Source organism: Lithobates pipiens, unplaced genomic scaffold (genome assembly GCF_037356315.1).
Source record: "Lithobates pipiens isolate NorthernLeopardFrog02 unplaced genomic scaffold, aLitPip1_a1.2 Scaffold_23, whole genome shotgun sequence".
Taxonomy (NCBI): Eukaryota; Metazoa; Chordata; class Amphibia; order Anura; family Ranidae; genus Lithobates; species Lithobates pipiens.
Window position 1 is genome coordinate 123018443 of NW_027507785.1, and position 24355 is coordinate 123042797.

Sequence of the window (24355 nt, forward strand, 5' to 3'; positions counted from 1 at the left end):
ACATAGCCAGAGTTCAGGAACCGAAACACAAGCCAAAACATCAGAGAGCCGGAGAGCAGCGTCAGCCAAGCAAGTCTTCCAGGAACACAGGAGAGCGTCTCTAGAGATGTGACCAAGGCGAAGGCAGAGATCATATGGGCTGGATGGCTTAAGAAGGCAGGGCAGACGAGCAGGATATCAACAGGTGAGTCACTGTGGAGAGACAGGAGCTGGCAATTAGCTGACAGCTGTGCGGCCAGCTTTGAGAAGGAAGGGCTGAGCCCAGCCCTGACACCACCTCTGTGGTTCTACCAAATGTTCCTTTGCTTGCCCTCTCATATATGATTTGAGCCTCATCAAATTTATAGGTAATTTGGAACCGGGGTTTGGTCCCCTCCTTTTCCCACTCATTCAGGGCAATTACATTTGAGAATGTGATATGTTTATATTTGGATTTATGTATTGAGTACTATTTGAGTCTAATAACTATGTTACAGTGACTTACAAAAGTATTCACCCCCGTTGTCTTTTTACCTATTTTGTTACATTACAGCTTTTAGTTCAATGTTTTTTGTTTTTTAATCCTAATTATATATGATGGATCTTAACACAATAGTCTAAGTTGGTGAAGTAAAATTAGAAAAATATGTACATAAAACAATTTTTCAGCAATAAAAAAAACTGATAATTGGCATGTGCGTATGTATTCTCACCCCCTTGTTATGAAGCCCATAAAAAGTTCTGGTGCAACCAGTTACCTTCAGAAGTCACATAATTAGTGAAATTATGTCCACCTGTGTACAATCTAAGTGTCACATATGCTGTCATTATATAGTCACTAACCAAACACTGCCATGAAGACCAAGGAACTCTCCAAACAAGTAAGGGATAATGTTTTTTGAGAAGTACAGGTCGGCGTTAGGTTATAAAAAAAATATCCAAATGTTATATGATCCCTAGGAGCACCATCAAATCTATCATAACCAAATGGAAAGAACTTGGCACAACAGCAAACCTGCCAAAAGACGGCCGTACACAACAAAACTCACGGACTGGGCAAGGAGGGTATTAATCAGAGAGGCAGCACAGAGACTTAAGGTAACCCTGGAAGAGCTGCAGAGTTCCACAGCAGAGACTGGAGTATCTGTATATAGGACGACAATAAGCCGCAAGTGCCATAGAGTTGGGCTTTATGGCAGAGTGGCCAGAAGAAAGCCATTACATTCAGCAAAAAACAAAATGGCACATTTTGAGTTTGCGAAAAGGTATGTGGGAGACTTCCAAAATGTATAGAAGAAGGTGCTCTGGTCTGATGAGACTAAAATTGAAAAAGAAAACGCTGTCTGGCAAAAACCCAACACATCACATCACCTAAAGTATACCATTCCTACAGTGAAACATGGTGGTGGCAGCATCATGCTGTTGGGATGTTTTTCATCAGTCGGGACTGGGAAACTGGTCAAAGTTGAGGGAAAGATGGATGGTGCTAAATACATGGATTTTCACCTTCCATCATGACAATGACCTCAAACACATTGCTAAAACAACACTTGAGTGGTTTAAGGGGAAACATGTAGATATGTTGGAATGGCCTAGTCAAAGCCCAGACCTCAATCCAATACAAAATCTGTGGTCTGACTTAAGCCCCATACACACTATCAGATTGTCTGCTGAGTTTTTCCTTCAGATTTACCAAAACCATATAATATGAGGTCAAACCTTAGGAGTTTCAATGTGTATGCAATCAGGCAGGCCCTTCTACTACATGGTTTTGGTAAATCTGAAGGAAAAACTCAGCAGACAATCTGATAGTGTGTACAGGGCTTTAAAGATTGCTGTTTACAAGTGCAAACCATCAAACTTGAAGGAGCCAGATCAGTTTTTCAAGGAGGAATGGGCAAAAATCCCAGTGATAAGATGTGGCAAGCTCATAGAGACTTATCCAAAGCGACTTGGAGCTGTGATTGCCACAAGAGCTGACTCTACAAAGTATTGACTTCAGGTAGGTGAATAGTTATGGACACTGACTTTTTCTGTTATTTTGTCCTATTTGTTGTTTGCTTCAGAATAAAAAAAAACATTAAAGTTGTGGGCATGTTCTGTAAATTAAATGTTGCAAATCCTCAAACAATCCATATTAATTCCAGGTTGTGAAGCAACAAAACACAAAAAATGCCTAGGGGGTGAATACTTTTGCAAGGCGCTGTATTGTTTATAGTGATCATATATATACAGTTGACTGGGTGGCATGACCTGACTTAGCAGCAAGATGGATACCTAATCCCTGAGCTACTGTCGCCACAGGGAGAAGCTGACTGGAATCTGAGGTTGCCCATGAACACCTCCAAATCCTCGGGACTGCATCACGGAATTCCTCCGCCTCCCGTTCCCCCTGCGAACAAATAGGGGTCATAATATTCCTGAAATGCTTTATACCGGCAAAGGGAACATGGCGCCTTTCCACCACAGGCACTCTTTCTCTCAGGCTTCTGAGGCGGCACTGACAGAACCGCCACACGCAGGATCTCCAAGCCCTCACACAGATAGAAATGTCATTGAACTCTCACCTCAGCCGCACTTAAACATGCAGGACCTGCGGACCATCGCAGCGGATATCAAAGACACCTTATTTGCTGCCATTTCGGAGCTTGGGCTCGATATCCGTGCACTCGGTGACAGAGTCCTTACAGTTGAAAGCGTGACTGAACGCCATGATGCGACTATTTACAAAGCTGCAAATCGCATTGGCTCCCACACGTTACAAATGAGAGATATGCAACACCATCTGGAAGACCTCGACAACAGAGGTCGGCGCCATAATCTCAGAGTCAGATGCCATCGAGGGAGAACAAATAACCCCCACTGTGACTGGAATCTTCAATGTTCTGCTTAATAGACCACCTCATATGCCCATTGACATTGAAAGGATCCACCGAGCCTTACATCCCAAGGGAAAGGAGACGGATCCCCCGAGGGGCATAATTTGCTGCATAATAGACTTCAAGCTGAAGGAGGAAATTCTCAGACAAGCTAGAAGCAGGCCTCAAATACTCCATGAGGGGAGAGCACTTCAACTCTATCAGCACCTCTCAGGATTCAACTTACAGCACAGGCGTGATCTGAAGCCCCTGCTGGACGCCCTTTGCATGAAAGTTATTCAATATAAATGGAAATTCCCGTTTTGCCTTTCTGCTTCCACCTAGGGCCGCACGGATCTCCTGAGAGTACCAGAGGATCTCCCACACTTCTGCGGAACCCTGGGCATTTTATTTTTTTTAGATGTCCCTAACTGGTATGCAGAGTTTCGCTGCTCAGTGACAAGCAAAGCACCTCAAGAAGAACCTATGGAGGCGCAAGATTCCAGGTACAGTATTCGAAGGTCTCCATCTGCCCCCAGACACCTTACTGGTGCCCGCACTCACTATCAGGAGGGCAGCCCCACAAACTTGCTGAGGCTCAGGAGAGCTCACAGACACCGTTAACAAGCCCCAGGTACCCACTACAATGCAATCTCAGTTTTCCCTGTTCAACTTTAATCAGTTCTTTCACACTGTTAACCTGGATTTCAATGTTTGTGACTGACTTTCTTCAAGAGATATTCAGGACAATCGTTTTTCTTCCTGTACTGGGTTCGGATTGTGTCCCTGTCATGGACATTGCAAGATTAGATGGAAAGCAGTAGGACTCAACCAAAGAAGGAACACCGCCCATATGTCTAGTGGAGTGTCCTAAAACGACATATGCCACAACACCCTGCGGTCTGTAACACCTCAAGAACATCCGACGAATGCTGCGACTGTTACCCAGACATCTGTACAGTGTCACTTCTGCATAAAAGCTCCCTGACACTGGGGAAACGCCTCCAGAATGTCAGACGAATGATGCGACTTTTACCCGGACAACGCCTCACACAGATCATCGCACTCAATGCTGACTTCACAGCCGTGTCTCGCACAGTCTCCTCTTCCACCCCATCTCTGGCTGCAATGACTCGTGTACTTCCTGAGGAAGCTACACGGACTACCCCCCTCCGTCTATATGCCCCATCCAAGCACTATCCGGTGGGAACTGCTGCTGTACCTACCTGAAAGATAATGCAGAGTGCACCAACTGCCCTGTAACTGTACCCAATCACACTTGCTGGCATATAAGACTACATGGCGAGGTATGAGGTATATTTCGCACTTACTCTACGGTAAAGCTTCTAGTCTACAAGTCTAGTAATACTCAGACTTTCTAGTCGAAAATCTGTCACTGAATGCATGGTCAGCTTGCTGACTGATTTACTTTTTTATTTACAGGTTACTCCGTTTAACGTGTTCAATCCCTCTTTTGAGATTTTTGTGATGTTTCTATGCCCTATAAATGACCTCTATTTAAATACCTCACATGCTCTGAGGCCAACACTTGGCCCATGAGAGGACACCCACTTTTACAAATCCTGGATTTAGCCGGGTTAGTCTTTGATGGCGATTTGGGTGCCTTCCGGTGTTGGGGCTGAGTGGTGGTTTCAGAACTCCCAATGTTTCTATATGATGGTTCTTACATACTGTTTTTGTAATGATGCATTTACGCACCCAAATCCCACCACCCAGCGCTCCCGCTTCTTTGAGAGTTCCCCTTGCCCTATTATATATCCCCCAGAAAATATGTTCTCTAAAACCTCCTCTCCTTTATCACCTGAGAACCCTGTGGCGGCCATAGGGAACATATACAGTGCCTTGCGAAAGTATTCGGCCCCCTTGAACTTTTCAACCTTTTGCCAAATTTCAGGCTTCAAAGATATAAAATTTTTATTTTTTGTGAAGAATCACCAACAAGTGGGACACAATTGTGAAGTGGAACGAAATCTATTGGATTTTTGAAACTTTTTTAACTAATAAAAAAATGAAAAGTGGGGCGTGCAAAATTATTCGGCCCCCTTGCGTTAATACTTTGTAGAGCCACCTTGCAAGTCGCTTGGGGTATGTCTCTCTCAGTTTTGCACATCGAGAGACTGAAATTCTTGCCCATTCTTCCTTGCAAAACAGCTCGAGCTCAGTGAGGTTGGATGGAGAGCTTTTGTGAACAGCAGTTTTCAGCTCTTTCCACAGATTCCCGATTGGATTCAGGTCTGGACTTTGACTTGGCCATTCTAACACCTGGATATGTTTATTTGTGAACCATTCCTTTGTAGATTTTGCTGTACGTTTGGGATCATTGTCTTGTTGGAAGATAAATCTCCGTCCCAGTTTCAGGTCTTTTGCAGACTCCAACAGGTTTTCATCCAGAATGGTCCTGTATTTGGCTGCATCCATCTTCCCCTCAATTTTAACCATCTTCCCTGTCCCTGATGAAGAAAAGCAGGCCCAAACCATGATGCTGCCACCACCATGTTTGACAGTGGGGATGGTGTGTTGAGGGTGATGAGCTGTGTTGCTTTTACGTCAAACATATCGTTTTGCATTGTGGGCAAAAAGTTCGATTTTGGTTTCATCTGACCAGAGCACCTTCTTCCACATGTTTGGTGTGTCTCCCAGGTGGCTTGTGGCAAACTTTAGACAAGACTTTTTATGGATATCTTTGAGAAATGGCTTTCTTCTTGCTACTCTTCCATAAAGGCCAGATTTGTGCAGTGTACGACTGATTGTTGTCCTATGGACAGACTCTCCCACCTCAGCTTTAGTTCTCTGCAGTTCATCCAGAGTGATCATGGGCCTCTTGGCTGCATCTCTGATCAGTCTTCTCTTTGCCTGAGCTAAAAGTTTAGAGGGACAGCCAGGTCTTGGTAGATTTGCAGTGGTCTGATACTCCCATTTCAAAATGATCGCTTGCACAGTGCTCCTTGGGATGTTTAAAGCTTGGGAAATCTTTTTGTATCCAAATCCGGCTTTAAACTTCTCCACAACAGTATTACGGACCTGCCTGGTGTGTTCCTTGGTCTTCATGATGCTCTCTGCGCTTTCAACAGAACCCTGAGACTATCACAGAGCAGGTGCATTTATACAGAGACTTGATTACACACAGGTGGATTCTATTTATCACCATCAGTCATTTAGGACAACATTGGATCATTCAGAGATCCTCGCTGAACTTCTGGAGTGAGTTTGCTGCACTGAAAGTAAAGGGGCAGAATAATTTTGCAGGCACCACTTTTCAGTTTTTTATTTGCTAAAAAAGTTTAAAATATCCAATAGATTTTGTTCCACTTCACAATTGTGTCCCACTTGTTGGTGATTCTTCACAAAAAATTTAAATTTTATATCTTTATGTTTGAAGCCTGAAATGTGGCAAAAGGTTGAAAAGTTCAAGCGGGCCGAATACTTTCGCAAGGCACTGTACACAACGTTATTCATAAGGGCTCTATTAATGTATCCACCCAGGAAAACGGATACAAAATATTCACCAACTGGTATAGGACACCTGATAAAATGCACAAAATGCAAAACCACAAAATGCACCCCTCGGTCCCCCCGACATGCTGGCATTGCAATGGCACCCTCATTCATATCTGGTGGGAGTGTCCTCTTATCCTACCGTTATGGACAGAAATTCATTGTCTTATCACCCAGATTACCTCTTACTCCCCAGACTTCACTCCGGCCCAATATATGCTCCATCAGACCTCTATGCCCCTCTCCTTCTACAAAAAATCCCTTACCCTACACCTTATCAATGCAGCCAATCTGTGTCCTGGTTCACTGGAGGAGCTCCACACCACCCACAGTGACTGAATGGTTCAAAAGAGACGATAGAACGGCCGAGATGGAAAAACTAATTTACCAAGCAAAAGACAATCTGACAAAATTTAGTACAACATGGGCTTGCTGGTTGCACTTTAGAGTATCCTCGACGCAGATCATTCCGCCCGGTGACCCAACCTCTCAGCCATGATAGATGCTGATCTGTCTCTGAAGCGTCATAGTGTCTGGCTTATCGTGTCCTCCCTCCTGTGCATACCCTTCCTCTTACGCAATTGATCCTCACCGATCCTACTTAGGTGGTCTCCACACCCTCTCAACTTGATACCAACGTAACTCCTTCACCCCCACCCATTCACAGTTGGAACCCTTTAGGGGTGAATGGGTTCAAGGGTGGCTTTGATCGATACATAACATTACCCCGATTTGACCCCTACCCCCACCCTTTCTCCCTCACACAGAGATGCTTAATGATCCTCAGTTAATACACTTGTTAATTATTGTATTCCCGCTTTACCAGAGGCAGACTTTACTGGGTCGGACCTTCACCTGCACCACCATTGCAGAGGTGACCTAGTAAGAGGCTCAGTTGGCCATGTTCTGAACTTGTTATTATATTTCTGCTATACATGTTTATTGTACGACTTATTGATTGTATACCTGATATCTGGGATTTAATGTATGTCTGAAAAATTTTAATAAACATTTATTGAAAAAATATGTATATACTCCTGAAGAAGCCATCGCTAGTTAAACATGTAGAGATGTATTCAGATGTATCTTCCTATGTACTGTATGATCTGTTTTCGACAGTAGTATGTTGAATTTTAAGACGTCTGTCTGTCTGTCTGTCTTAATAAAAATTTGATATTTGTATATATATCTTTTTGGTTGTCTTATACACACCTTAAAAATCCCATTCCTTCTGATGTGTGCCTTTATATCTGCCACATCTGTCTGTGATCATCTGTCCACATCTGCCACATCGGTTCCAGTGAACATCTGCCACATCAGTTCCAGTGCCTATCTGCACACATCTGTCCCAGTGATCAACATCTGTCACATCTGCTGTAATCTGTCAACATGGCTAAAACAAATTATTCAGCTGTGAGGAGGCTTTACATATACTCCAGAGTATGTCGGACAAGAGTAGCAGGGAGCGCTCTCCGTCAGACTCGGATAGCAAGTGTGAGCAAAAGAAAGCAGTAGCTCTGAAATGGAAACTGAGTGGGACAGAATCCTAACAAAGAGGCTGAGGAGATTTGAGGAGGCACATGCATCCACCAGCATCTCAATAAAACCTGTGGCATCCACCAGCAGCACAGCTCTCCAAGATAATAGGCAGGCATCCACCAGTAGTTCTGCAAGTCCTTGTGCAGTGGCAAGAGGAGCAACATTTCCAGATGCTAGTAAAAGAGCATTCCATCCACAATGAGGCAGGGCCCACACTAGCATCCCAGACGTTCTATTGTATCCTACATGGCTGCCCGCTACTTCGGCAGTAATTCCCCCTTTTACAGCACAGCCAGGCTCTTAGAAACAAACAGAAAGTGTACCGTATATACTCGAGTATAGGCCGACCCGAATATAAGCCGAGGCCCCCAATTTACCCCCAAAAAAACTGGCAAACTTATTGACTCGTGTATAAGCCGAGGGTGAGACATGCCTGTCCATCCCTGTGTGTGTGTCCGTCCATCCCTGTGTGTCCGTCCATCCCTGTGTGTCCGTCCATCCCTGTGTGTCCGTCCATCCATCCCTGTGTGTGTGTGTCCATCCATCCATCCATCCCTGTGTGTGTGTGTCTCCATCCATCCATCCCTGTGTGTGTGTGTCTCCATCCATCCATCCATCCCTGTGTGTGTGTGTGTCTCCATCCATCCATCCATCCATCCCTGTGTGTGTCTCCATCCGTGTGTGTGTGTGTGTGTGTGTGTGTGTGTGTGTGTGTGTGTGTCCAGCCTACCTTTGTCCCGAGCCTCCGTCCCGTGCCTTGCCTCCGTCCCGTGCCGTGACTTGCCTCCTTGCATCCGTCCCGTGTCGTGCCGTGCCGTGCCTTGCCGCCGCCGTCCCGTCCCGTCCCGTGCCGTGCCTTCCCTTGCCTCCGTCCCGTGCCCTCTTCGTCGGCGGCCATTGTAAAGTTCAAAAGCTGCGCCGCCGCCTTCGCCTGTGATAGGCGGAACACTGAATTTCCCAGCAGCCTGTGTTCCGCCTATCACAGACGTCGTATCATCCTCGTCCGTAGTACGAGGATGATACGATGTCCGTGATAGGCGGAACACAGGCTGCTGGGAAATTCAGTGTTCCGCCTATCACAGGCGAAGGCGGAGCCGGAGGCGCGGCTTTTGAATAGAATGGCCGCTGTCTGTCTGCTCGACACGCTGATCGAGCGGGCAGACAGCGATGACTCGAGTATAAGCCGAGGGGGGCACTTTCAGCCTCAAAAAAGAGGCTGAAAATCTCGGCTTATACTCGAGTATATACGGTAACTCCAATTTATTATTTCCATTTATTTTTCATGGATGATCTGCTGAATTATATTGCGGAGCGGTGTAATCTTTACTCCGGCCAATATATTGCCAGCAATCAAGATTCTTCCTATGCCTGTTAAAATCACTGGTAATCCTTTTTATTACCCTTTGCTAAGCAGAATGTATTTTGGGGTGTAATTCTTGGTATGTACATGCTATGTGTTAGAAACCTGAAGGTGCTACATGCATATTGGGCCTATGTATGTGGCCAGGCTGTGTAAAGGTCTCACACGTATGGTATCGCCATACCTAGGAGTAGCAGAATGTATTTTAGGGTGTCATTCTTGGTATGTACATGCTATGTGCTAGAAATATTTAAAAAATTTACAACTTTGTGTAAAAAAAATAAGTTTTAATTTTTTTCCTCCACGTTTTCCAAAAACGTATGGAAAAAAAATGACATGTTCAAAAGATTAATTGAGCCTCATAGACTATACATTGGGGTGTTTTCTTTCCAAAATGTGGTAATTTTGTTGGTGTTTCCATTGTCCTGGTGCCACAGGGCCTTCAAAAATGTGATAGGTAGTCCAGAATCTTCCCTTCATCCAATTAACGATGTGCACTTTCTAAAAAATATAGCTGGCTGAAGAGAGCAGATATTTTTGTAAAACGTATGTGGGGAGATTTGTTTCATCTCTGTGTATGATCTGAGGCTGTTCACTTCACTGGGTAAATGTGAGGGTTAACATCCTCTATAACCCTCACGACAATACTTTTTCCCTCATTTTGAAGCCATATTCCAATTTCCCTGTATATTCAGCACTTCCTGCTTGTGTGTGCACACACTTTGCTGAATTCACCACTGAATTTCCACACCAATCCTGAACCCTCCGGTGTGTCTCATGGGAGCATGACCTGTTTACAGAGGAGAGACAACATACATTAGCTGAGCATTACAAGACAAGATTTTCAGAATATCTCTAAGTGCTAGGAAGAAGTAGAGTGAGCATGCACAGTACAGCAGTAATCCTATTAACACAGTATTGCCTGTATTTTAAGCAGATTTATCTTTAAATTCAGAATATTAATATGTAGTGAGAACCTTGAATACAATAATTTGGGAAAAACATGAACTTAGGGGTGAAATTTCACAAGTTGCTCATTAAAATTCAGATAAAGGACTCTATTCGCTGTAAGAACTCCCAAACAGTAAAAATTATCTTAAAAGCATGTAAATGTAATTTCAAAATTAACTTAATTATTTTTAAATCTGCAGGTTTTATTAAAATAATACCTGGTTATCCTGCTATTAAGGTCCTTGTTTGGACTTTTCCTGTTTTATGAGTGATAACACTCTGCCCCGCTTCCCTTTGGTGGTAATGTATTGTCATCCTGTCACATAGGCTTCCAGTGAAGCTTACAGGTGGCAATTTCAAGACATTTTACAGATATGTTCCACTATTGTTGCAGTCAGGAGACCTGCCTATAAAAATGTCATGCAGCCATTGATGGAAAGCATGCTAGGGAGAGGGTGACAACTCTGCTCAAGTACCTTAGGCCCTAATTTTCTTGAAAATATTGGGGCAACATTTATGAATACGTTTTCATACATTTTTGGTGCAAGTTTATAATTACAGCATTAAGTATGATTATTTAAGGTAAACTTATGTATTTTTGTGAAGAGGATATAATGATAGATATTGTGTAAATTATTATAATTGAGTAATTTTATTGTGTATGGGCTAGTTTTGCAAATGTTGGTGTGGCGGGTAAACTGCAAACGGTTTACTCCAATGTTTTAGGGAGGATAGAGCACTTCTGTCTTCTACCTGTGAATATACTGCCACCTTTAAGAGGTTTAGACTCTATGCCAACAAAACATGGGCCATCTTCCTCTTCTGGCTATTATTGTACACATGCGTTAGAGCTCAGTTTAGCTTAGTATTTTGAGAAGGTATGATAACTTTTATATAAATCTTCAGAAAATGTTCCTATCAAGCAGTTTTCGACAGCTAGATTACCAGGTCCTTGATAGTCTGTAGTGTAGTCTCAGTGATGTTATGCCTGCAGATACTCCTATGATGTGCCTGCATCTTTTCCAACTTTAAACCAGCCCTTGAACCTTTGGGGGCACCCACAGGTAGCCTCCCTGTGCCATAATCACTAACATTTGTGTCCTAGGGTTCTGATGTTCTTTCTAGAAAGAAATGGGTCAAGAAAGCACTTCCCACTGTTTCATATTCCTGACAGAACAGATTGTGCAGGTGGTAAAATATCTGGTAGCCCACATCTTTGGGCTTTTTGTTTATACTTAGGGTACTTTGGCTGAAAGGTTGACCAGATTTCCAAGAAGTCTCTAATCCATCTTCCCTTCTTTGGGTACCTGTTGTTTACAGCAACTAAACTTATAATTTTTCCTCCCCCATGTGCCCCTTCCCCTGATCTCTCTGACAAAATTGATGGCACAACTATCTGCACATCCCCGCATGCCAAGGTCCTAGGTGTAGTCCTGAACTCTGAACTCTCCCTTAAGCCTCACGTCCAATCACTGTCCAAATCTTGCCTCCCCAACCTCTGCAACAACTCTAAAATATGCCCCTTTCTAACAAATGCCACAACAAAGCTCTTAATTCACTGTCTGGTCATCTCTCAACTCCACTACTGCAACTCCCTTCTCATTAGCTTACCTCTACATAGTCTGCCCCCCCCCCCCCCCCTTCAATCTGTCATGCTGCCAGACTCATACACCTTACCAGTTGCTCTGTGTCTGCTACTCCTGATGGACCTAGAAATACAATATGTTTTAAATATTTCCGACGGAACCAACGCCTATCGGGAAAACCGTTCCTCTGTATGCTGTTCTGAGGGACCAAAAGCGACACATGCTCTGAAGCAAGTACGAGACGGAAACTATTGGCTACTGTCTATTGAACTTCCTTTTTCTAGTCCCGTCGTACCTGCTGTATGACACTTTGGTGTGACCATGTGTACGCACTACAGTTTCAGCGGAAAACTGGTCGTGTGTATGCGGCATAATTGTTCTCATTGTTCCTCTCAAGACCTCCTGCTCTCTAGCTCCTTTTTCACCACCTCCTATGCTCGCCTCCAGGACTTTTCCAGAGCCTCTCCAATCCTATGGAACTCCTCTTCAGAGAAGTCTATCCTACCTACACCTAACTGTATTTTCTTTTTCTCCATCAGCTCACCCCCACAGTTATTACCTTTTGTTTCACACTACCCTGCCTTCTAGATTGTAAGCTGTAATGAGCAGGGAACTCTGATTCCTGCTGTATTGAATTGTATTGTAAATGTACTGTCTGCCCTCATGTTGAAAAGAGTTGCGCAAACAGTTGGTGCTATATAAATCCTGTATTATAATAATAATCCCTTAATGAGATTAATTAGAATGCTGCAGTGGACAGTACTAAAACAGCAGTGAGTACTCACTCAAAAAGTACTTATCGCTCTCAGCAAAGACTAAGTGTAGGAAAGGACTTTTCCATATCTTGCAGGATACCAAAGACAGCCCCTTGACTGGCTTTAAGCAGCCCTGGAGTTCAAAAGTTTTAATTATCCACTAACCAGGCCTCTTCTGCATGAAGGCCTGCCCCACCTACACTCATATTGGTGAGGGGGTTGTGCTCATTAACTTTCCCAGACACCGGTGCTTTCTGTACTTTGCAGTAAGTCAATATCACTTTTAATCTGTGGCACTTTCCACTGTGTGAGACAACATCTGCTCTAAATGTTAAACAAGGCCTTGGCCCTGGTACAGGCACTATTGCAGTTCAAGGGCATCTCAGTGATCGACTATATAGACAACCTCCTGCTCAGGACATTGCTGTCTCAGGTGTATAAAGCCAAAAATCGAATTGCTCTACAGTATCTGGAGGACTTTCAGTAGCTTCTAAGCATACAAAAGGCCTCTTTCGTCCCAACCCTATATCTGAAATACTTAGGCTGATTCTGGATACCATCCCTGAGAAGTTATTTCTACCAAAGGAGAATGCTGATACTTTACATTCTACTGCTTTGAAGACAATAGAAATTATCTCTGGTGCTGTATTTGGATCCTGCGGTTGATAGTTGACATTTTTGAGGCAGCTTCTGTTGCTTAGTTTAGTTCTACACTAGATCTCTCTAGAGTGAGATCTCAGCAAAAGGGACCAATCCTTATTGCCAGGGAATTTGCTTTTACCCAGGTGTTTCCGATCGTGACCTTGTGCAAGTCTTTCTTTCACTTCCCGTGATAAGGATTTTTACCTGAGAGGCATCTGTCTGGCTGGGGAGATAGCCCATTCACTCAGTGCATTCATTCAGTGCAGCTTTAATAATGCCCTGTACACGCGATCGGACTATCTGGCGGACCAGAGTCCGCCGAATAATCCGCCCATGTGTGGGCTCCGGCTAATTTTTTTTCCCTCAAAAGTCCAGCGGTTTTGACTCAAAATTGTCCACCAGACTCGGCAGTCCGGCGGACAATCCGGCCGTCTGTGCGCTAGTCCGCCGGACTTTTGAAATAAACAGAGTTGCCCACACACTGAGAAAAGTCCGTTCATTTTGAATGTGGCTCCAGGTAGACGGGACTAGCGAAGGAAATCCAATGTCACCGACTCCATCAGCGAGATTGGCACGTCACTACCACCTGGTATGGACTTAAAGGGGAAGCCCTATGCCAAAAAAAGGTGTGAGGGTCCCCCCAAAGTCCATATCAGACCCTTATCCGAGCATGTAGCCTGGCCGGTCAGGAAAGGCCAGGCTTGTCCCCCTCTTTGGGGTCTTGTCCCGCTCTTTGGATCTTCTTTCCGTGCCTCCGCTATCTTCTTATAGCTCTTTTACTAGCGGTGGCCCGGTCTTCTGTTGCCGCCACCTTCTCTTCTTCTCCCTTGAGATGTTGACACGACACTCTCTCTGGCCACAATGGCAGGGACGCGTTGTGCAGGGACTTGTATAGGGACAAGGGGCGGGGTCACGGGGTGATGTCACATGGTGACCCCGCCCCCTTATGGCGTCACAGTCCCAGCAAAGTCCGGTCGTGTGTGGGCAGGTCTGCTCATTCGGAAAAAGTCCGGCGGACCTCCGCTGCAAACCGCCAGATAGTCCGATCATGTGTACGCAGCATAACAGAAACTAGATTGCCCATAAATCTGTTGGAGCTGCAGGAAATTAATTTAGCACTGATGGATTGGACATACAGTGCGTTGAAAAAGTACTCATATACGTTAATATTTTCCACATTTTGTCATGTTACAACCAAAAATGTAAATGTATATTATTGGTATTTTATGTGATAGACCAACACAAAGTGGCACATAATTATGAAGTGGAAGGAAAATTTCATAAATAGTTTTCAATTTTTTTTTACAAATAAATATCTGAAAAGTGTGGTATGCATTTGTATTCAGCCCACTTTACTCTGATACCCCTAACTAAAATCTACTGGAAGCAATTGCCTTCAGAAGTCACCTAATTAGTAAAAGGAGTCCACCTGTGTATAATTTAATCTCAGTATAAGAACAGCTGTTCTGTGTAGCCTTCAAAGGTTTTTTTTTTAGAGAATCATAGTGAACAAACAGCATCAAGAAGGCCAAGGAACACACCAGACAGGTCAGGGATGCAGTTGTGGAGAAGTTTAAAGCAGTGTTAAGTTACCCCAAGCTTTGAACATTGTTCAATCCATCATCCGAAAATGGAAAGAGTATAGCACAACTGCAATCCTACCAAGACATGGTCGACCACCTAACCTGACACCCTGGGCGAGGAGAGCATTAATCGGAGAAACAACCAAGAGGCCCATGGTAAATCTGGAGGAGCTGCAGAGATCTACAGCTCGGGTGGGAGAATCTATCCACAGGACAACTATTAGTCGTGCACGCCACCAATGTGGCCCTTATGGAAGAGTGGCAAGAAGAAAGCCATTATTGAAAGAAAGCCATAAAAATTCCCATTTGCAGTTTGTGAGAAACTATGTGGGGGGAAACCACAAACGTGGAAGAAGATGCTCTGGTCAGATGAGTCCAAAATGTATCCTTTTGCCCTAAAAGCAAAATGCTATGTGTGGGGGGAACCTAACACTGCACATCACCCATTGTAAAATATGGTGGAGTCAGCATCATGTTGTGAGGATTCTTTTTTTCAGCAGGGACCAGAAAGCTGGTCAGAGGCGGAGCCAAATATATGACAATCTTAGAAGAAAACCCTTTTCAACATGCCTTAGGATGCTGTGTGTGTCTTTTGTTTTTTATTTATTTTTGTGTACTGTTTGCTTCTTCCTGGTTCATAGATGTTTACACAAAGCCTGTATATAAGTATCTTTATGGATTTTTTTCCCTTTATTTTCTTTTTGGCTCAGGTGTACTCTATTTTCCAGGTGAAGTATAATAGAGGCGTGCATACTCTAGCCTGCAATTAATTTTGTGATGTCTGATTGGCTATTGTGATTTCGCTCTCTATCCTTAGCTATGAATAAGCGTCATAACAAGGTGTGAAACGCGTTAGCTATTTTATCCTGTTTTTCCATATTTGATATGTGACTGCATTAGGATTTTATTGACCAATAAAGATGATATGTAACTGCATTTGGATTTTATTGACCAATAAAGATGCAATTTCTCTGACGTGAGGCCCTCCAGGAACTTCTTTTAATTTTTTAGAAGAAAACCTGTAAGTGAGTCTGCAAAAGACTTGAGACTGGGGCAGAGGTTCACCTTCCAGCAGGACATCGACCCTAAACATACAACCAGGGCTACAATGGAATGGTTTAGATCAAAGCATATTCATGTGTTAGAATGGCCCAGTCAAAGTCCAGACCTAAATCCAATAGAGAACCTGTGGTAAGACTTGAAAGTTGCTGTTCACAGATGCTCTTCATCCAATCTGACAGAGCTTGAACTATTTTGCAAAGCAGAATGGGCAAAAATGTCCCTCTATAGTTGGGCAAAGCTGGTAGAGACTTACCCAAAAAGACTTGCAACTGTAATTACAACAAAAGGAGGTTTTACATAGTTTTGACTCAGGGGGGCTGAATACAAATGCACGCCACACTTCTCAGATATTTATTTGTAAACCTTTTTGAAAACCATTTTTAATTTTTCATTTTCCTTTCACTTTACAATTATGTGCCACTTTGTGTTGGTCTCTCACATAAAATCCCAATAAAATACATTTATGTTTTTGGTTGTAACATGAAAAATGTGGAAAATTTCAAGGAGTATGAATAGTTTTTCAAGGCACTGTATCTTCCGACAATGTGGTAAGTCCAGTCTAAGCCCCTGTACACACGGTCGGAGATTCTGCCAACCAAATCCGTCGGATTTTGTCCGTCAGATTTAGTCTGACGGATTGTGTCCGAAACTGTTGCATACACACGGTCGGACTAAGTTGTGGAAAAATCCGATCTTTCAGAACGTGATGACGTAATTTCGTTACGATGGGACTAGATTCAGGCTAGTAGCCAATAGCTTTGATTTGATCTGAGCATGCGTGGCACTTGGTCTGATAAAAATTCTCTACACATGATTGGATTACGTCCGACCGGCCCAGTTGGTCGGGAAATATTTCCAACATGTTGGAAAATTGGGTCGGACGGAATCAGTCCGATGCATGCCACACACAGTCGGATTATCTGACGACACGGTCCGATAAGACGCATTCCGACGGATTCTCCGACCGTGTGTACGCGGCTTAACCCTGCTATGGTGGTGGTATACATGAACGGGGCAGTACAAGAAGTCTCCATGTGAATCAAGAAGTTAAAAATATTCTTTGATAAGCAGAACATCTGGTTCTGGCTGTGATGGTGGTCCACATTCAAGGAGCAGACAGTTGGTAGGCAGACTTCCTTAATTGTCAAAGTATGGATCTGTGAGAGTGATCTCTCCACCAGGAGTTCTAGCAGATTTTTCATGGCTAGCAGACTAGAGGTGTGAACCCGAAGGCTATTCTTCTCAATGATAATGTAGATGATTTAACTGTAATGCCGCGTACACATGATCAGAATTCTGGCCAGAAAAAGACAGATGAGCGCTTTTCATCGGAAAATGCGACCCTATGTATGCTCCATCGGAATTTAGCTGTCCGAATTTTCGCCAGCCAAAAATTTATAGCATGTTCTCAATTTTCCAGACGGAAAAACTTTCTATCGGTAATTCCGATCGTGTGTATGTAATTCCGACATGCCAAAAATCACGCATGCTCAGATTCAACTATGAGACAGAAGCTATTGCCTACTGGCTATTGAACGTCCTTTTTCTAGTCATGTCGTACGTGTTGTACGTCACCACGTTATAAACGATCGGAATTTGATGTGACCGTGTGTAGGCAAGACAGCTTGAGCCGAATTCCGTTGAAATTCCGCTGGGAAAACCATCAGAGCTTTTTCCGACGAGAATTCCGATCGTGTGTACGTGGCATCAGATTCAGGGATCCACTGGCAGATGAATTAATCTTTGGCGCATATGTTTGTCCATTGGGCCATTCACATTTTTTTTTCTTCTGTGAAACCTCTGCCTGCTACATTTTCTTCTAAAGCCTCCATTCAAACCTGTATAGGAATTGTCTTTGCTGGCTCTGTCCCAGAAGGTTGCTTTTCTTGTAGCTATCCCTTGAGCTCCAATGGATTTGGAAAATACATCCCTGTCTTGATAGGTACTTATTCATGTTATTAAAGTGATTGTAAGGGTTTTTTTTTTATTTAAAATAACAAACATATCATACTTACCTACACTGTGCAGCTCGTTTTGTAGAGAGTGGCCACGAACCTGCTCTTCTGGGGTCCTCCGGTGGCTCTCTTGCGGCTCCTCCCCATGTCAGATAACCCCCTAGGGGAAGCGCTTCCCCGAGGTGGTTACCTTGCGAGCATGCTCCTGAGTCCAGCATTTGCGTCCACTGACACGAATGCTGAACTCGGCCCCAACCCCTGGCGTCCGCGTCTTTGGATTTGATTGAAAGCAGTGGGAGCCAATGGCTGCACAGCTATCAATCTAGCCAATCGGGACACAAGACACCAGCTAGAGCTGGTGTGCTCGTCCCCGGGGCGAAAAAAAGAGGGTTCAGGTAAGTAAAACGGGGGCACGGGGGGGGGGCTGAAGCACTGCAAGAGGTTTTTCACCTCAGTGCATAGAATGCATTGAGGTAAAAAAACACAAGGGTTTACAACCCCTTTAAAGTTAAGGTAGTGTTGTCCTGAGTCAGACATTTTTTTTGCCCAAGGTAGTGTCCTCATTTTAATGTAGAGATTATACTTCATTCCTTATGTCCAAGTCTAGTTCATCTTAGGAAAGTTGCACTCTACATTAGGAAGACAGATTCCCTGTTTGCGTCATTCCAGATGTATGCTTCTAGTATAACCATATCCCAATAGATGTGTCAGGTCATTCCTAAGACTGATGCCTTAAAACATTGGGAGTCTCAGTTTCCTGTCGCTACTCTCCATTCTTTCATAGTGATGGACACTTTCTGGGCATTCCTGGGTAACTATGTAACTATTTAGCCATTTGGCATTTGTTGCCTAGCTTTTGATTGCTAGGGTAGATGTGGATACATCAGTGGATGCTAGTTTCAGACATAAGGTCCTGCAGGCAGCCGTGTGATCAATAGTGCCGCAAAGCACTGATTCTGAAGTGCTTTGCAGGCTTCATCAGCTACTAGTGGGGGTTAAAAGCCAAAAATAGCAACGCTTTACCGCCCCCTGCCCCAGTGTGAAAGTGCCCTTAGGCTTCATGTACACTGGATGTTTCAAAACCTCTTTTGAACGTTGTAACTTGACAGCTATTAACCGACATTCAAAAACATCAGTTATGCCACATTGCAGTAATGAACATTTTAGTTTAGAAGCGTTTTCAATGGGAAATCTTTTCTGACCATTTGCAATGGGAGATCTCTCTCTCTCTCAAGCATTTTGCGCTGTTACAAGCATTCAGCGTTTCAAATGCTTTTGAACACATTTTTTTGCTTATAAAAAAAAATGCTTCTAAACTTAACTGCCTAGAAACTGCTATAAACAACTCTGTGTACATGTACTGATAAGATAACATAGAGGAGAATTCAGGGGCTACTAAAAAAAAAACCCACTAAACTACTCCTAAACTTCAGTTTACCAGCTACAGTGTACATGAGGCCTGAAAGCGATGGTTCCCTTCTCCTTTTTTTTACTTCTTGATACAGCTGAACTGTATAATATGTACAGGGGTAGAGACACTAGAGGGAGCTAGTCTGTTATTTGCTGGCATAGTGCTCAAACTTGGCAAGGTTGCTGTATATCTACAGGCAGAAAGTTATAGAAGTGCTGTGACCTCCAGTTGCTACATTAGAAAAGGATTTTGTTTACTTTTACAAACTTATTGTAGGCACTATATTTCTAAATACATTTCAGACATTTTTCCTAAAGTGAACCCATACAATGGAGGTTTCTATTGCAAATTCACATGTCAATGAAGCTGGTTCACATAGCTCCATAACTGCTGTGAAGCAAATTGCACAGGAGTCTTGTGCGTCTTCTGGTCTGTTTAAGGTCCAAATTCAGCCAAACATTCGGACCGAAATCAGACCCAAATTTGTCAACAGGGACGTGCTGGAGTCCTACTGTGAGCTGCTCCTCAAGGAGATGTGAACCCAGCCTTACTTTTATATTGTATTTATCCCAAAAGGAGAAAAAAATAAAAATCACACATTGCTTCCTTGAAACTATTGACTTCAGCCGCCCAGATCGTCTCCGAGATATAGCCGACCGATTTGGTGTGGATCATGATGCAATGTTAGACAATGTTTTATATGCCCGAGCATACACAAGTAAGTGATAACCTGTAATTTTTTAGTGATTTTTTTTTTTTTAACCATAAACATTTTTATTAAAGCAGCTTTATACCTTGCTTTGTGACCTTTAATAAGGCTTACCTGTAGGTAAAATGAATATCTCCTCAACATACACCGCTTAGGAGATATTCACCTTGCATGCATGCACTGTAAAGGTCGGAACTTTAGAGTTCTTTGCTGAAACAGAGGGCTCCCACATGCATGCACGGGAGGGACGTCATCGCGGCTGCAGCCACTCAGCACCAGAGCCTGCGAAACCCAGAAGAGACACCAGGGGAACATAGCCACCTCAGCAGTGACTGGGCGCCGCTGCGGGGGGCTTTGTTCTAAGGTAAGTATTTCATAATGTGCTAGTATGCTGTGCATACTAGCACATTATGCTATTGTCTTGCATGTTTTTTTGGGGGTTTTTTTTTGCGTTACTACTGCCTTAAAAGATTACAAAATACAATATATCAGCAAGAGTGAATATTGTCTCCACAGTTCGTGTTCAGGAATCTACAGCAGAGATGGCCAGATCTGCGTGGCTACACTTAGAAACTGAGACCAGTCTATATATAGTAAAGAAAATGTTTTATTAGTAAAAGAAAAGACATGCGCGCACCAGCAAACAGTGAACATAAAAATAAAAGTTTACCACAAACCTAACAGGCAGCCTAACTTCAAACTATGTATAGTCACTGAGACTCGGGTGATCACAGATCCGAGCCCGATCCCGGCCCCTTACCACGTGATCAGCTGTCAGCCAATGACAGCTGATCACATGATGTAAACAAAAGCTTGGTAATCTTTTTTTTCTCCTCAAGCTGTCGAAAAAAAGACGATCACCAGCTTATGTGCAAGGGACATCGGTCCCGAAAGGGTAATTCTGCCTCATCTGTGCCACCAGTACCCCCTGCCAGTGCCCTCCAGTGCTACCTATCAATGCCCACTAGTGGTGCCAATCAGTGGTGCCTATCAGGATAACCAACCAGTGCTGATCAATGTCCATCAGTGTCGCCTCATCAGCGTACATCAATGAAGGAGAAAAATTACCTGTTTGCAAAATTTTATAACAAAATATAAAAAAAATTGTCTTTTTACATTTTTTTAACAAAAAAACAAAAAACGCAGAGGTGATCAAATACCACCAAAAGAAAGCACCGTTTGTGGGGGAAAAAAATGATAAAAATTTAATTTAGTTAGAGTGTTGTATGATCGCGCAATTATCTCTCAAAGAGTGACTGCGCTAAAATATGAAAATTGGTCTGGACAGGAGGGGGGTTTAAGTGCCCGGTAAGCAAGTGGATATACAAGAGGAGGAGCACAGGTCGCAGGGAATACGAGAGATCCAAGCAAAGATGGGGAGGAATCAGAGCTGGGATCAGAAATAAGGGGGGTAGATATAAGGCAGCAAGATGCAGGACAAGAGAACGAGCAGAATAAATGGCATTTACATCTGACAAAGCAAAACACTGAAGAAAGGAGCATCTGCAGAAGAGACTTAAAGTGTAGTTCTGCTAAAAAAATCAAAATGAAAAATCAGCAGCTACAAATACTTTTAATAATCAGACACTTACCTGTCCCAGGGTCCAGCGATGTGGGGGAGTGAAGCCCCGCTACTCTCCCCCTCCTCTCTGCAGTGATGGCACTGTAGGTGTGGGCACCCAGCTGTGGCTTTATAGCCGGGCACCCACTACACATGCGTGAACCGCACAGCACATCGTGACTGGCCAGGCAATCATCTGGGACCTGTGACATGTCCCAAATAATTGCCGAGAGGGAAGGGGGAGAAGGGGGTCTCCCGGCGCAGTGGTGCTCCAGGAACAAGTGGGATCTGGGACCCTCTGAAAAGAGGGTCCTGGCCCCACCCCAAAAAAAAATTACATGCCAAATTTGGCATGTCAGGGGGTCATCTCCTTTAAAGCGGAAGTTACATTTTTGGGTGGAAATCCGCTTTAAGTAGTTTCAGCAGCCAGCGTCATGGGGACATGGAGGGAGGAGATAAGTGGATCAAGCGGAGCCTAACCGTGCAGACCAGATTTTTTTTCATATTTAATTGGTACATGAGAAGTGCAATTCTTATAGCTAAGCATCAAAAATTGTAATTTCCTTGTGTTTTTTTTTTTTACAATTTAATTCATGTATTATTTTTCAGAAAAATTATTAATTGTTTTAATGAAAAGTTAAACCTAATGAATGGCGACTAATAAAGCCATATATATGTACTTCCTTTGGTCAGTTTCCATCTAGATTAATGTTAAGGTCCTCCAATAACTGCCTAAAGTATTTGCTATCTGTATTATTCACTGCATCTGCGGCCACCTACATAAAAAAATGTATTATTATCAATTAAAGTGTTACTAAATCCACAACAGTAAAATCAGTATGTATATGCAGTAAAGCATGCATCTATACTCACTGTGGTACCTAAATGGGGTTAATCCCCCTCATTGTGTAAAAAGGCTGTTTGATCCTGTCTTCTCTGATTTTACCTTTCAATGTCCCCAATCCACCTCTCCTGATAGTACAGAGTATTGGGGGCACTCTCCACATGTTCAGTTTGGTGTGTATTGCTAGAGAGTTTTTTCTTTTTCTTTGGAGAGTGCAAGTGATCAGCACAGGGCCCATATAACACTGTCCACAGAGGTTCAGGGGTCATGCTGCCTCACACAGACAGAGTAGAATGAAAACTCCTACAAGCTTTAACCATACACAATCAAAGTCACAAGACTGTTATATACTGCTGATCAGAAAAGTTATTTAACAGTTTATATTTCCTAAAATAATTTCCGCGTACTGTGGGAGACCAGATATAGTGAATGCAGGGTAGTAGTAACAATTTAACCACTTGCTGATCGGCTCACGCCGATATACGTCGGCGAAGTAGTTCGTTACTGTAAATCAGCAAATGGGTACATCTGTCTCTTTAAAGGGGATAGCAGGCGCGTGCGTGCCGCTGCACGGCGGGGAACCCCGATGCGCGTGGCCGGTGGGCGCAATCGCCGCCGGCCACCCACGATCACGTGCATGAGAGCTGAAACATTGATTTGTGTGTGAGAACACACAAATCCCTCTTCTTTCAGGGGAGAGGAGACATATTGTTTGTTCCTACTAAGTAGGAACAACAATATGTCTCCTCTCCCAGTCAGTCCTATCCCGATACACTAGAAACACTAACTAGGGAATACAATTAACCCCTTAGTCCCCTAGTGTTAACCCATTCCCTGCCAGTGACAAAACTGAGAAAGAAATTAGTTTTTTTAAAAACACTTTGGGGATATTTATTGTAGCAAAAATTAAAAGATTTTTTTTCTTCAAAATTGTCGCTCTTTTTTTGTTTATAGCGCAAAAAATAAAAACCGCAGAGGTGATCAAAAGAAAGCTCTATTTGTGGGGGGGAAAGGACGTCAATATTGTTTGGGTACAGCGTCGCATGACTGTGAAATTGTCCATTAAAGCGACGCAGTGCCGTATCGGAAAAAATTCCCTGATTATATCACAAAGCACATTTTAACTTGTTTGTTTTCTGAGGGACACAGCTTGCTATTAAGAATTCTAGTACTGTATATTGCTGTTGACAGGAAAAATAGACACTGGGAACAAAAAAACTGAAGGCAAGCTTCTTTAAGGCCATTTCGCCTATTATGCCACACCTGCTCAATTTTACTTAGTGTTAGATTCAGGCTGTATTTCCAGTTAGCCAATAAGAACAGGTTACAGATCATTAAGTATACTGGTGTTCTCTCTTCAGCAGTCCTGCAGTTATTAGTAATAACCAGTCTGTGTTCCAGTTGGCACAGAACTCCACTTTTTAGGTTTCATATGTCGCCATCTCTGAAGACATACTGTTTAAAGTGGTTAGCAGCCGACTTGCTGTGTTGAGGATATTTCCTGTTTTTAAACCTGAGGCTATGTGTATAGTGTTTGTTAATGAAGTTCTGAATCTGGCTAGGCACTATTGCCAGGGATTAAAATCCCTCTCTATCGCTATTATATCACTTTACCTGTCAATTTCATTAGAAGAATGGGTAAACCTCCTCTTTATTGTTTAGCTTTTGCTATACTCATCTATTGCATCAATGGCCAAAAGAGGTGTTTTCTTCTGTTATGCATGGCTTTATGATTCAGTTGGTGCAACTTGACTCCCCATAATCACATGGGTTTAAAACACCCACCGTAGCTGGTGGAGTCTGACACAGAGATGTCTAAAATCTCTGATTCTGTTGGGGATCCTCCAAGTAATTTGTTGTCAGATTCTGCGTCCACCTTCCTAGAAGAGACTTTTTCTTAACACATTATCTGTTTCTCATAGACCCAAATGTTCCACCAAGGATTTATCTCATTATCTCTAGTGTTTGGATTTTGTAGCTTTGTAACACCCATACAGACAATTTGTCATGTACTTGGTTGGTGAGCCTGACGTGAAGAGGAAGG

At 43.3% G+C, this 24355-nt stretch overlaps 1 protein-coding gene across 2 annotated transcripts in view; it reads left to right on the top strand.

The window, feature by feature from the left end:
* Window positions 1-24355, top strand: part of DMC1 (DNA meiotic recombinase 1) — a 791183-nt gene that overhangs the window by 427341 nt on the left and 339487 nt on the right. Inside the window, exon 9 of one of the 2 annotated variants that reach the window (XM_077450999.1) lies at window positions 19824-19915. The exons of the other annotated variant lie outside the window; for it this stretch is intronic. Coding sequence (XP_077307125.1) covers window positions 19824-19915 — 92 coding nt within the window. The remainder of the gene's footprint in view (window positions 1-19823; window positions 19916-24355) is intronic. 2 annotated transcript variants of the gene reach the window in all.